Source organism: Arachis ipaensis, chromosome B1 (genome assembly GCF_059453495.1).
Source record: "Arachis ipaensis isolate K30076 ecotype BB chromosome B1, ASM5945349v1, whole genome shotgun sequence".
NCBI lineage: Eukaryota > Viridiplantae > Streptophyta > Magnoliopsida > Fabales > Fabaceae > Arachis > Arachis ipaensis.
In genome coordinates, this window is record NC_142436.1 from 17,496,174 (window position 1) to 17,511,008 (window position 14,835).

General features: G+C 35.7%; 2 protein-coding genes across 2 annotated transcripts; one reads left to right on the forward strand and one right to left on the reverse strand.

Moving 5' to 3' along the window:
• The first annotated feature begins 2,971 nt into the window (after positions 1-2,971).
• Positions 2,972-5,184, forward strand: LOC107647364 (uncharacterized). Its single transcript, XM_016351442.2, has 3 exons — positions 2,972-3,198; positions 3,292-3,410; positions 4,739-5,184. The coding sequence occupies exons 1-3, from the start codon at positions 2,975-2,977 to the stop codon at positions 5,182-5,184; spliced, it is 789 nt and encodes a 262-aa protein (XP_016206928.2). The 5' UTR covers positions 2,972-2,974.
• An 872-nt stretch (positions 5,185-6,056) lies between these two features.
• On the reverse strand, positions 6,057-6,786 carry LOC110268555 (uncharacterized). Its single transcript, XM_021115083.2, has 3 exons — positions 6,751-6,786; positions 6,500-6,556; positions 6,057-6,353 (listed from the first exon to the last, which is right to left on the reverse strand). Exons 1-3 carry the CDS (start codon positions 6,784-6,786, stop codon positions 6,057-6,059), a joined length of 390 nt encoding a protein of 129 aa, XP_020970742.2.
• Positions 6,787-14,835: the final 8,049 nt, after the last annotated feature.

Here is a 14,835-nt window from a genome sequence, read left to right on the forward strand (position 1 = left end):
GCCTTTGTCTGCATGCCAATAAACACCTTGCATTTAATTGTCATCATGTGCACTTGCTATATTTCCGTTGATGATTTTTCACATGTAGTCATGACCATGTGTTAACATCATTCATCTTTTAATGTGCATTGATTACCACCTTTCCCATTCTCTTCCTTGCTCTAACCCTTGACATTTTAACCTACTTTCTCTTTTCTTTCTTTTAGGATGGCCACCAAGAAAGGAAAGGAGAAAGCTACTCCCAAACCACCAGCAAGAAGAGGAACAAAAGGGGCATTAGTGGCAGAGCCATCCTCAACTGCAGTTAAGCCCTCAAAAAAAAAAAAGAATTAAGAGGATTATAAAGGTTGATAAAAAAGAGAAAGCCTTCCCAGCAAAGGACACTGCGCGATTTACCAATCGCTACTGTGAGCAGATGTTCCCCATCCTGGCAGAAAGGAGTTACAACAATGAATACCTTCTTATCCTCCCGACCAGTATTGCTGAATTTGTTGAGCCGCAAATTGAACGAAGACAATGGAGTTTCCTACAGAGACAGCCACGGCAGGTTAATCTTTCCTGGGTAGTCGAGTTCTACTCTAATTTTCACCTGCCAACCCTGCAGTCTGTCTATGTCCGACAGAAGCAAGTCCCCATTACAGAAGAGGCCATTCAGCGAGCTTTAGATCTTCCCCCTACTCCAGAAGGACAGGACACATTTCAAGAGGCCGTACTCAAGCACCAGATGTACCAATTTGACTGGGATGCTGTTCTCAGAGTTATCGCACTACCTGGCAACAGATGGATCTACGGATACCATCGTTCCCGATCTAAGGGAATATTGGCTTCTGCACTTACCTTGGAGGCTCGCGTGTGGGCACAGATTATATCTCATTACGTCTTTCCGAGTACCCACGAGTCCTCCTTCACTGCAGACATGGTTGTTCTACTATGGTGCATTCTTACAGACCAGCCTCTGAACCTACCAAGACACATCCGGAATGCTATGGGACATGTACAAATTGCGGGCAACTTACCTTTTCCCGCCTTGGTTTTAGATCTCGTCTCAGCAGCCGGAGTCTCCTACAGAGCTGGAGACACCAAAGCTATGCTCCCACGGGATGATCAGTACGTCCCTAACGGAAAATATATCAGACTTCTAGCAGCCACTACAAGCCAGCCTACTGAACCGGCTGAAGACATTCCTCCTTCAACACCACAAGCACCCATACCAAACCAACTGCTCCATCAGATACTTGAGAGGTTGGATCGGCAGGAACACAAAGCAAAGCTAAGAGAGCACTGTAACAAGCGCCGATTCACATACCTCAAGGAGCTACTTATGGGAAAATACAAAGACCCAAACACCCCGGACTCCACTTTATTTACCAGCACAGGGAGCCATGACGGTCCCGACTGTGGAGATACTGCTACCAACCCACCTTTGTTCCTGACAGATGGCACCAAGGATGGTGCAAAGCCTTAAGTGTGGGGAGGTCGGTCAGTACCTGACTTCCGGAGGTAATTTCTCTTCCCTAACACCAATAAAATAGGATATTTAGTTAGTTTTTCTTTTGTAGAATAGGATAAATTGTATAGTAATAGGTTAGTTGCATGCATGTTCTACTTGATTGAAAAGATAATAAGTTTCTTCTAAGACTCTATTTTTAGAACAAAATTTCACTAATTTTAATCAAAACTTTTATGTTAAATTTTCTTGAAGTTGTATTTGGAACATAGTTTTTGAGCTAAAGAACACACAACCTGTGAGACTTTGAGCCTAAATACATGGTTACATTATTTAACCATAATTATTTTATTCTTGTGTGTTTACTTCTCTATGATTGTAATCTATATTTTGTTTCATCCTATATGTCCAATGTTTAATATATTTATATGCTTGCATATGATTGAGGCCATTATTTGTTTAGCTCACTTATCCCAAATAAGCCTACCCTTTCAATTACCTTTGTTAGCCACTTTGAGCCTTTAAATCCCATTTGTTCTTTATTTTACCACATCACTAGCCTTAAGCGGAAAAACAATTATATATCCCAATTGAATTTTTGGTTAGCTTGAGATAGAATTGTGTGTTAATTGAGTATGGGAAGATTGTAGGAACAAAATATAATAAGGGAATGTGTCATGATAATATAATAGGAATTTGGGTACCTACTCATGTGAAACTATAAAAGAAAAATTAAAATTCTATGTGCATTGATAAGCTGTGTTTATGTTAAAAAAAATCCAAAAATATTCAATGAATAAATAAGGGGACAAAATTACCCCAATGCTAAGTTAAAATTCAAGGATCAATGCATATATGATAAAATTAAAATAAAAGTTGATACATAAGTAAGGAATGTGAAAGGGAAATTTTGGGTAGTTAGGTATGAAATTTAAGTTATATAGAATAGGGAAAATTATTATAAAGGACCATTAGGAAAATTTAATTATTAAAAAGGACCTTTAATTTTAAAATTATTTAGAAAGACTTATTTTTTAATATTTAAAAAAAAGGACCAAATTTTTTTTTGTGAAGAGACAAATATATCCTTACATTATTTTTTCATTTATTTCTTTTTTTTAACATAATTTTTTTTCTAATTATCTATGACACTCAAATCCTTATTCTTCATCTATAACTCATAGAGACATTTGTTGCTGTCAATCACAAAACTTAAGACCTGGGAGTACCTATGAGTATACTCCTGGCAGGTAAGTTGATTTTCTAGTATATCCTTGCAGAAACATTGCTATTGAGTAATATATTTCTTTCAAATTCATTTTTAGATTTTAATGTCTCTTCCCTCATTATTGGTTATTTATTGTTTTATATTTTTGCATAGACATGGAATCTACTGTTCGTCGACAAATTTTTTGTTATTTTCACATTGGAGGTAATATTGAAGTTGTACCAAGCCAGAAAATTATTTATCATGGAGGAAAAATCATAGGAGAGCTAATTGAAGAAGGATGCACGCATTCAAATTTAATGCATAAGATATGGCTTCGAACCAAGGAAAATATGCAGAATAAACGCATTACCTACACAGTCAAGTTTAACCAATCTCAACTCATAGATCTCATTGATACTGATAGTGTTAACCAATTGATCACATTCAATGATGATACAGCTCATGTATATATCATGGAGGTAGAAAAGACTAACCATGATATTGCACCTCATGAGGACAAGGACGACAACGTTCATGACAGGTATGTATTCCAACTGGGTTATCTTTTTATAAATTTTCTTATATTAGTGATTAGTGAATTGTTATGAAATTAATTTAATTTTTTTATGATTAGTACACTATCAAGTAATTCAACTCAAGGAGTCGATGTCGTTACTAATATTGATGGTCAAAATCCATTGACACCAATTCTATGTACAACCCAACTTGTCCCTACACCTCAGATTATCAATGGCTCTGCTAAGTGGAATGATCTTATAAAGGAAGAAGGATAGATTTTTTAAAATGCAAGTAAGCTGAGGAAAGCTTGTTTGAATATGGTATTACTCATAAGTTTACATACAAGTTCTTAAAGAACAGTCCGGGTAAAATAATTTGTGTCTGCAAGGTTGAAGGTTGTCCGTGGAAATTGTCGGCTTATGCTATGGGAAAAAATACTTCGTTCCTCGTAGTGAGACATTTTATCAAGAATCATAAGCACTCAGCTCAAGATGTATTGGAGAGTACTCACTCTTTCAGATCTAATTTGGTGTCTTCAATTATTGTCGACAAGTTGAGATTAACTCCTGACAAGTTGCCTAATGACATACGAAATGATATTTTCAAGGAATACGGATTTTCACTAACATATCACCAAGCTTGGACTGCAAAGGAGAAAGCATTAGCTGAAATTAATGGCGTACCTAAAGATTCATATATGCTAATTCCTTGGATATGTAATCGTTTAGTGAAAACTGATCCACAAACAGTTGCAAAATGGACATGCTCTCCTAGCTATCAATTTGAAAAGCTTTTTGTTGCATATGTGTGTTGTGTGACAGGTTTTCTTCGTGAAGCAAGGCCTATATTATTTATTGATGGTTGCCACTTAAGTGGTCCATACAAGGGAACTCTTCTAGCTGCCTCTACATGCGATGCAAATAATGATTTATTTCTGATTGCGTATGCAATTGTTAGTGCTGAAAATAATGAGAATTGGCTTTGGTTCCTATCTAATTTGAAAGAACTAACTGGGTCAATTCCAGTTACGTTAATATCTGATAGGCATCCATCAATTATTGCAGTTGTGGAGCAAGTATATGACAGGGATAGACATGCTTATTGTTATCGACATGTGAAACAAAATTTTTGTGCAGAAACTAAAAAGTTACAGAGGGGAATACGCGGTGAAGTAAAAAAAGATGCAAAAAAACTACTAGACGCAGTTTGTTATACCCGTTTTGGCACAGAGTTTACAGAAGCTGTGGAACAACTTCGTGCATTTTCACCAGAACTTGCAAATTGGTTAGAGACTAAAGGAGATATTAACAAATGGGCAAAGTCTCAATTCCCTCATCGACGATGGGACCTCATAACTACCAATGTAGCTGAATTATTTAATTCATGGATAAGAAAAGAGAGGACTCATAGTATTTGTGCTTTAATGACAGAGTATAGAGACAAACTTGCAAATCTGTTATATACTGCAAAGTTAGAGATGACTAAATGGAAGAATGAAGTTGGGCCAAAGATTGATAAAATATTGATGGAGCATGTAGCTAGAAGTGAGTTTCTTAAAGCAGTGAGATATGGAGATCATAATGTTATGGTTAGAGGGTCAAATGTTGATGTATGTGTGAATCTACTACGCAAAGAATGTACATGTCTTGAATGGCAAATGACTGGAATTCCATGTCCACATGCTTGTGCTGCAATTAAATTATTACATGGCAACATCTACACCTATGTAGAGGAGTGCTATCTGAAAAGTTCACAAGAAAAGATTTATGCGAGCAGTATGATCCCAATTGAAACTCATGACATGCCTGATGTCAACAACCTGACCCTAACAGACTGGGAGAATAATATTTTTCTTATACCACCTACAACAACTCGTCCTCCGGGAAGACCATGCAAGAAGCGTCGAGAGTCACAATTTCAAGATGTGCATGTTTACAAATGTAGCCGATGTGATCAGAGTGGTCATAATCGTTCTAAATGTAGAAATCCTAATCCGGAAAAAATATGAATTTTTTTTAGGTAGTTCTAATTTTATAGATTGTCACATTTAGAATTGCAATATTGGTTTTTCTTAAGTTATGCATATTAGGTGATTCTGCTGAGTTTCTTAATTGTATCTACACTTAAACTTTATAGTTTTACTTTGATTTTTAATTAAATTTGTGTAATCTTACACTTGAATTTTGTAGTTTTACATTGATTTTAATAGCGTTTCTGCAGATATGCACTTGAATTATGCAACAGGTTTGGCTTTAGTTCTATTGTGCAATTCTGCATTAAAGTTGCTGCACTTAGTAAATAAAAATCTGCAATTTAATTTTTTCTATGATTTTGCACTAATGTTCTGTAATTTTCTGCACAAACTCTGCAATTTTATACGAAAATTGTGTAACTCTGCTCATATTTAAACAAAACAATCTTAGAAAAAGAAACACTTTTTATAAAATTTTCAATTGATATTTTCATTACAAGTCAAAGATCCAATGAATAATTGTGCTTCCATACCAGTCTTCCAGTAAAATTAGACCACTCTAATGTTTTCATACCATTATTCCTTATGCTTCATTGATAGCCTTGATAGTTTCTAGTTACTAATAATCATGGACAATGATCATCACACTCATCAAAAAGAAATTCATATTTCAAATCAATTCAGGTTCATAGACTCAATGAGGCTGTAGAGAAACATTTCAGCTTCTCTTTCAATCTGTTTTCAAGCAAGAGATAGAATTCATGTTTGAAAGTAACCTGATTCTCCCTACAGCCATGTGTACTCAATGATATTTCAATGTAGATAATACATTTCACTCTAATCAACTCTTTGAATTTTCAGATAGGGAGAAGTCAGAACAGAACAGTCACTAACCATAACATAGAAGCCTACTTTGCACCTAAAAGTGACTTAATGATAGTATCACTCATACCATCAAGATAAAGGAACAAGTGACCAGATCCTTTGAGTTCATGATACTGAATCCAGGGAAGATTTTCGGCGATGTATCGTTGCACTATAACAGGCACCATCAAATCTTCCTCTCTATGCCAAAGAAGATGGACAGAAGCTTCATTATTTGGAAATGGGTTTTCAAGATCCAAAAGACTAAAATCCCATTTACCAAATCCAATATTTAAGTCACGGTGGAGAGTCTCGTATTCTCCTTGCTGTCTTGCCTGAGCCTGTAGAAACAAAGTACAAAGTGAAATCAAGAACTTTAGTTAATTCTCTGGCAAAACAATCACCATAAACTTTTATTATTATAACCAATATAAATTATTTTAGGTCACTAAATTGTAGCCACCTAAAGGCTAGTAGTGATACTTACCACATGACCCTTTTTATTAGACCAAATTGTTGAAGTAAGCTCTTTATCTTTGAAATCCTGCATTTTTTTGTGTAAACATAATTAAGAGTCATGACATATAATTAGGTTCTTCTAATTAGACAAATAGAAAGAAATGCTACAATCATAAGCAACGCCAAAGCATTGTGTTTAAAGTCCATGAAAAATTTTAGAACACAAGTTTAGAAACAAAAACTGATCCATCTTTATTTTCAGCCTCATACCAAACACACCTTGAACATAAACCCTTCAAATTCAGATTCATTCATTCATTAATGTATTTTTCAATATAGACAACAAGTGTTATTAGAGTTCTTACTGGGGCCAAAGATAACGCTCTTAACATCAATAATGCACTACTATATTCATTAAAAAAACTGTAACTTAGATTTTGTTTAATGCATATGCCCTTATAACTTGAAAGAAACAAAATTGAAAATCGCATAATCAGTAAAACAAAACAGTGACTAATAGCATCATCAGGTTTGAATTAAGGCATTTCCAGATCACACTAAAATCTTATTCATGAATTGAAAATGTTCAAACTTCATCATGTATTGCAGTTTTCACCTTAAAAGCTATACAATTTTTAATTTCAAGGATACTAATATAGCTCAAAAGCTTAAGGCAGGGACTTGAACCTGAAATAAGCGTGTGGCTTTGGGGAGCTTCAGGTGGGGCTTGCTGCTGCGAGCGACTGGAGGAGTCAAAGGAGCGATGGTCGACGAGGGACGAATGAGTTTCACCGCCGGCGACGAGCTTCAGAAGATGATTCTGCCCGAAGATGACGATTTTGCCTCTGACAACTTTGCTGGATGGTGATGAAGACGAATCTCTTTTGGCACGACGAAGACGGCATCGATTCCGCCTCTGATACGACGATTCTACCTTTGGCGAATCTTCTCAAGCGCGCGCCACCGACGTTTCCCTTAGGTTGGATATGGAGTGGGTTTGAGAACGGGTGAAGAAGATGGGGAAAGAAAACAAGGGGAAGGAGAAGAAAGATTATTGGATATTATTGTCTTTTCATTTTTTATTTTTTTTGTTTTTATTTTTAATAATATATAAATTAGTCCTTTTTAATAATTTTAAAATTAATAATCCTTTTTATTAATTAAGTTTTATTAATGGTCCTTTATATTAATTTTCCCTATAGAATATATATATGTGTGTTAGATGAAAGCTTGGGTTAATTAAAGATTCAATTTATAAGCTTACTTAGCCATATATGTACCCTTACCCTTACCTTGGCCCCATTACAACTTTGAAAAGACCTCATGATGTTTGCATTGGTACATTAAATGTTGTTGATTGGTTAGGTGAAGAACAAAAAAAATTAGAAAGCATGATTAGAGAAGGATAGAGTGATTACCCTATACACTAGAGAGATTAGAGAGTACATACATCATCAGTGAGGGTTCAATGCTTAAATTCTATGTTCCTTGCTTTCATGAGCTACCTTCTTGCATTTTTATCTGTTGTTACTATATAAGAATTGCATTAATGGAATTTGATTTGTGATTGTCTTGAAGAGCTTATTTACTTTTAACCAAGTGGACAAGAATCATATAGTTGCATCCATATGTATAGGTTGCATTGCATAACATGAGTTTTATGTGTTCCTGCTCATTTATTTTATCTCCTTCAACTAAGCATGAGGACATGCTAATGTCTAAGTATGGGGAGGTTGATAAACTATTATTTTATGATTTATATTGTGTTTAATTGTGTGGTTTTATCAAATCTTTACCCACTTATTCATTAAATTAGCATGTATTTACAATTCCTTCCCAAAATTACTCCATGGTTGAAAACTTGCTTCCTAGAGACTTTTAATTATGTATTTTAATTCTCCTTTATTCCATTCGATGCCGTGATCTGTGTGTTAAGTGTTTCAGGCTTTATAGAGCATGAATGACTTGGAGATTGGAAAGGAGGCTTGCAAAAATGGAAGGAACACAAGAAATTGAGGAGATGACCAGCGAGAAGCGACGCGAACGCATGGCTCACGCGACCGCGCGAATTAGAGGAAATTGCAGTGACGCGTTCGCGTGCCTGACGCGAACACATGGATTGGAAACTGCACAAGTGACGCGAATGCGTGGACGACGCGCACGCGTGGCAAGGCAAAACGCTGGATGACGCGATTGCGTGACGTGCACGATCTGCAGAATCTGCAGAATTCGCTGGGGGCGATTTTGGGTCCTGTTTTGACCCAGTTTTTGGCCCAGAAAAGCAGATTAGAGCCAGGGAACATGCAGAGACCAAGAACAACATTCATTTGGTATAATTTTAGTTTTTAGATCTGAATTTACTCCTCCATTAGGTTTTCTCTCTACACATTCATAGTTCTTAGGATTTTTGATTTTATTGCTTTTTGGATTGGGATATTGAGAAGAGTTATTACCTCCGTCAAGACTTCATCATTCTAGTTTGTTTCCTTACTTGTTACTTACTCTTTCATATCCTTAATTTATTCAGAGTTACTATTGGATTATTTTTAGAATTTATTAATACAAAAACTATTTTTATTTTTTTATTGATCCTTTTGATTATTATTTATCACGTCTTTCTTTATTTCCCTTTCTTATTTCGTGAATTTTACATTCATAATGAGCGAGTAGTTCCATAACTTGATTGGGAGTTGGTTGAAAGGAGAACCTTGAGTTGGAATGCTCAAGAGTAAAATTATAATTGGGTTTAGCGTTGGGTCGCCCTCTAATCACTGACACTAGTCCTTCCCAAGGGAGAGGATTAGAACTTGTGAATAGAAACTGACTTCCAACTTGCTTGACTTTCCTTTATCTGGTAAAGGATAACTGAGCAGACAACCTTCAATTATCAATTGATCTTGGGAGAACTCCAACAAGGATAGGATTTCCGACTAATCTACTCCCGGTCAAGGTTTTTATTTAAATTACATAAATTCTCTGATTTAATTTCCTGTCTATCAAATTCAAACCCTTTTGGAAAACACCTGATTAATAAAATAGCACATCTTTCTGTAACTCGTTGGGAGACGACCTGGGATTCATACTCCCAGTATTTTAATTCTAATTTTGTGAAAACCCTTCTAAATTGATAAGTGGATTTTTAGTTGGTTAAGAACTATACTTGCAACGTATCTCTTATAATAATTTCTTAACTCGCCAATTTCCGCCACGTCAGTGTGCGTACGCACAAGGGTGTGCGCGCGCACGCTCTGGAGAGTTTTAAAACGTGTGCGTATGCACAGGGGTGTGCGTACGCACAGGAGTCAAAATTTACAAAGTTTGTTCACTCGTACAACCTGTGCCAGCGCCCCCAACAGACTGGCCTCCCCAACGTGTGCATGTGCACAGGTGTGTGCTAACGCTGCAAGCAGAACGCATTTTCCTGCCTGTGCGTGTGCACAGGTATGTGCGTTCGCACAGATTAAGATTTTCGTAGGGTTGTGCATGTGCACAAGACTGTGTGTGCGCATATATCAAAAATCCTGAAATTCTGCAACTTTGCAGGATTTCAGATTTTTAACACCAACTTTGAATGATCATAACTTCCTCTACAAAAACCCAAATTTTACAAACTTTATATCAAATTGAAGGGTTTTCAACAAGCTTTGATCTCAAACAAGTTCCGATCAATTTTGAAAAATGAGGCAAAAGTTATGATCGAACAAAGTTCACCAAAACCATACGAAACCATTTCCAATCTCTATTTATCATCAAGATCAACCCTTTATGTCATATTACACCAAACTTACCACATTTTCGTTCACCTTTACTCATCCTCAATCTCAACATCAATATACCACATATATCAAACTTCATTAATATTTTTCTAACTACATTACCAATTCATCAACATAAATATCACATACACCAACACAACTCACTTCTCAACTTCACAAATCATTCATCCTCATCATATCACTATCAATAATCATAATCAAACTCAACAATCATCAATTCATCATAAATCATCACATATCATCATTTAACAACTCAATAACCATTTAAATTCAAACTTATCCTATGGGTCACTAGCCTAAGTGTCCATAAATATTATATACTACATAGAAAAAACTGAAACCATACCTTGGCTGATCCCTAATACATCCAAAACTCAAAATTGAGCACAAGCAAACTCTCAAACCTAAACCAAGCTTTCAATATAGCTCCAACAAGCACCAACAAGCTCCAAAAGCTCCCAAACTCATAATAATCAAACTATATATGCACAAGCCACCATAAATCAACCTAGCGCTTAACATAAATCAAAATTTCACAAGAGTTCAAAGCCTCTCACCTTGTCCAACCGTTTTGGTAGCCAAAACACAATGCTAAGCAAGGATTAGAGTGAACCTAAACATCCAAAATCACAAAAACTCACTAAATCAAAAGCCCTAAATACCCAAAATTTTGAAGAGAGAAACTGAGAGAGATTCGAGCTTTCCTTACTAGTTTCTTATATGATTTTTGTAGAGCTCTTCGCAAAGAACGCATAGCTACTGACGACACACAAATCGGAGCACCGTAGCTCGAGATATCACGAAGAGAAGAGGCGGGTGAATAGTATTTTCTTCTTCCTCTTCTTTCTTTTCTTTGCTGCTGAGTGTGTGTGTGTTTAATGGTGTTGTGGCTGCATGGGTTCATTAAATGAACTCTTATATATGTTGGGCTTGGGCCCAACTGGGGCCCGGTCTAACCCGTTAGCGTTTTTAGTCCGTTGCCCCAACTTCGGGCCAAACCTTTAAAATTAACGCCCGGTTTTCCATTTCTAGTATTTTTCTAAGGTTCTTGACTGTTTCCACTTTTTTTCGCGCAGCACCGGGCAAACTTGAATCGGTTCAACTGCCAGTTTGCGGTTTTTTACGGTTTTTCGCAGAAAATACTTTTTCTGACTCAAAAAGACCTACTGAGTCCGAAAATCACCTTTAAATCCTCAAATTCTCACTCCAACTTTGCGGAGTCTAATATGGGCAATATAATCACTTAATTAACCGGTTGATTAGTTACGGTTCTTACACTTGCAACAGTTGGCTACTCACCTTCATTTGTCGCTCGTATTTGCTCGCTGATCGCTGCCAGTCGCTGCCTTGCCGTGCCTCTTCTGTATGTGTTGAAGCAGCCGTCTTGGCTCCACCGTGACTTGCCTTCTCTGCCTCCGCCTCTGCCTCTGCGTGCCGTGCTTCTCAACCTTTTCAAAAGAAGAAGAACAACAATAATAAAAAGGAATATAATTTGTGGCTTCTCATTTTTTTTTTCTAAAATTGCTGTGGGTAAGCATTTATCCATTAAAGCAACGATCTCTGAGTCACTTTGGAAGACAGTGAATTGTGTTTAGAGTTTGGTACTGGATATAGAAGGATCCTTCTGAATGTGGTACTTTCTTAATAATAAAATAGGAAATGTGGCTAGATGAGAGATTTTTACCTTTAGTTGTAAAGCTTATGAATAGATTTTTAAGTTTTCATTGCCATCATAATAGAAACTAAGAGGAGAACCTTTCACACGGCCATTTATCCATTCTCATTTGGAGTAGGACTCTTGGTAGTTTGCTGTTGATAATTTTAGTGTATGTGTGAGAATGAGAAAGGGAAGAGTGCGTTGAGGAGGGGGATAGTGCATTCGGGAGGAGGAAGAGGGAGAGTGCATTGGAAAGGGGGAGGGAAGTGCGTTGGGGAGGGGAGGGATTAGGGTTGGGGAGGATTTTTACCATCTCAGCAAAATACGGTGGCCACGTCAGCAAGGTGCTTGTCGGAGATTTGCTCTGACGAGCTCGGGGGTACGCTTGTCAAATTTTAAAATCTTTAAGGGATTATTTTGTCAAGAACAAATGTCAGATACAATTTTGTCAGTGTCAAAATCTTTCGGATACCAATTTGGTATTTACCTCTATTCTAAATTATTTGTTACAAACCCAAACCCTGAGAAGCCCCAAAGTAGTTCTTTAGATTGGCAGCATACACTAAAATTGTCTTTGAGATTGTAATTACTCTAATTACATTCCTAAGATTGGAAAAAGTTCACCACGTTAGTCCCTGACCCATTTTACATTAACGGTGTGCTGACGTGGCTTGATGACGTGGACCGTTAGTGACATAAGTCACTTCATGATTTAGTCATGTGTAATTGTATGATGATTGGTCTATAAGTGACACGTGACATGTTGATGTGGATGGTTGTGTCTTATGTGACAATATTATTTAGCCACGTGTCAGCTTGTATCATGTGTTGCAATATTATTCGTCTATGTGTCATCCGTTATGTCATTATTGTAGATGCACCAAATTAGTCATTAACTTTGCATTAAATGACCCATTTTAGTCCCTGAACCCTAAACTTTAACCCTATTCCTCTTTAGCTACCAGATTCGTCACTGCCGCCACCCTTGCGCCACCACCACTATCGTGCCTGAACCGCCCACTAGCATCCAAATTTTTTTTATATGTATTTTTACAAATTTAATTAATTTATTTTTTAATAGGGCTAAATTAAAATTATTTTTAAATTGTATTATCCTCTTTTAATAATTATATTTTTTTCATCTAATAAAATTTTATTTACTTTAGAATATGTTATTGATAGAGTTTTTTAATAAAATTTAAGGTAATTAAAATTATTTAGGTTCGATATATTAATTAATCAAAATTTTATGTGTTCAATTTTTACATAATGATTAGAGTTATGATTTTGTTTTATTTAATAAAAATTTAGTTACTTTAGATTATATTATTATATTATTTATAGAATTTTAATAAAATTTAAGGTAATTAGAATAATTTAATTAAGTTCAATATTTTAATTTATCTAACTTTAATTACATAGTAATTTTTGGGTATGTCTATGCTTTGAATATTTATATATTGATTTCACTTGTGATTTTGTTTCATTTAATAAAATTTTTATTTACTTTAGATTATGTTATTTATGGAGCTTTAATAACATTTAAGGTAATTAGGATTATTTATATTCCATATGTTACTTTACGAAATTTAGTAAAGTTACTAACTTAATTTGTTTTTTAGGATTTTGTTATTTTCTTTGAATTTGGTGTACTTTTAATCGTGAATTGTTCGTGCCGTTATATTTAATTTCGTGGGTTATACGTGTAGTGTTTGGATTAGTTCTTTATCTCTGAATATATTAAATTGTTTAGATTTTATTTGGGACTTAATTTTTTTAAGATAAACTTTTAGGGTGGAAGTGGAAGAAGGTTGTCTAGGTAGTATCTTCTTGAAATTCTTATTTGTTGAAAATTACGAAATAATAAAGGAATACACACTAAAACGGCTAGAATTTGATATTTACTTGAATGAAAGCTTGTTTTTGTTTATGCTTGCAGTTATTTACTTTGTAAAAATTGAAATTTCTAAACTTGGTGGAGGTATTTGAATTAAGAAAAAATTCTGAGGGTTTTTTTTTTTTGTTAAAATCATTTAAAAACATTTGTTGAATTATGTATATACCGTTAAATTTGTTTAGTTCGTAAGAGTTGAAAATTATGTTTGGTGAGGTATCTATTTTTGTTCAGGAATTTTTATGAAGAAAAAGGCCAGAATGGTATATAACTTATTTTAATATATTAAGTTTATTTTATCTTTGATTTTTAAATTAATTGTCACTTGATTTAACCTATTCATTAAGTATGTGCATTCTAAGTCGTCGGATCATGAGGTGACAATGGCGAAGTCTTCAAATACACTCATAAGATGAAGGAAAATAAGGAGAGATTTGCTATCAACTATTTGACGATTATTATGTAAGTAATCGTTCTAATTTATTTCATAACATATAATCATTTTCAATTAATGTTGACTATATATAGTTGCCGTCCTAACAATTGCATGTCATGTGTTAGTAATTATCCACGTAGAATTTGGAGGCATCGATCCAGCAATCTCAGCAGAATAGGGAGGACGTCAATAATTCATCTGCTTCCGTAGTCAATCTTGATACGATGTGGCGCCAAACCGCATCCACGCTGTAGAAGAACAATGTTACAGGCTGGGATCATTCTTCGTCAGCAACCTTCGTACTTCCACCTTAAGGGCTTCGTCCACCTCAACCACTAGCCCTGTAGATTCCCAGGACGTTGATTTACATGAGCAAGTTCATAGCTTGACCCAGAGCCTTTAGGATCAGGGTCAACAGCTGCATCTGGCTGAGGAGAAGCATAATGAGCTCCTTGCACATATGGCAAAGAGGAATGCTAGAGATGCAGGGACAGAGTCCCTGAGGCAGGAGCTCAGGTAGGAGTTAGAGCAGATCCAGTGGATGCAGTAGCAGATGACCATCTACTAAGAATAGATGCGCCCTAGGGGCAACACTGCTGCT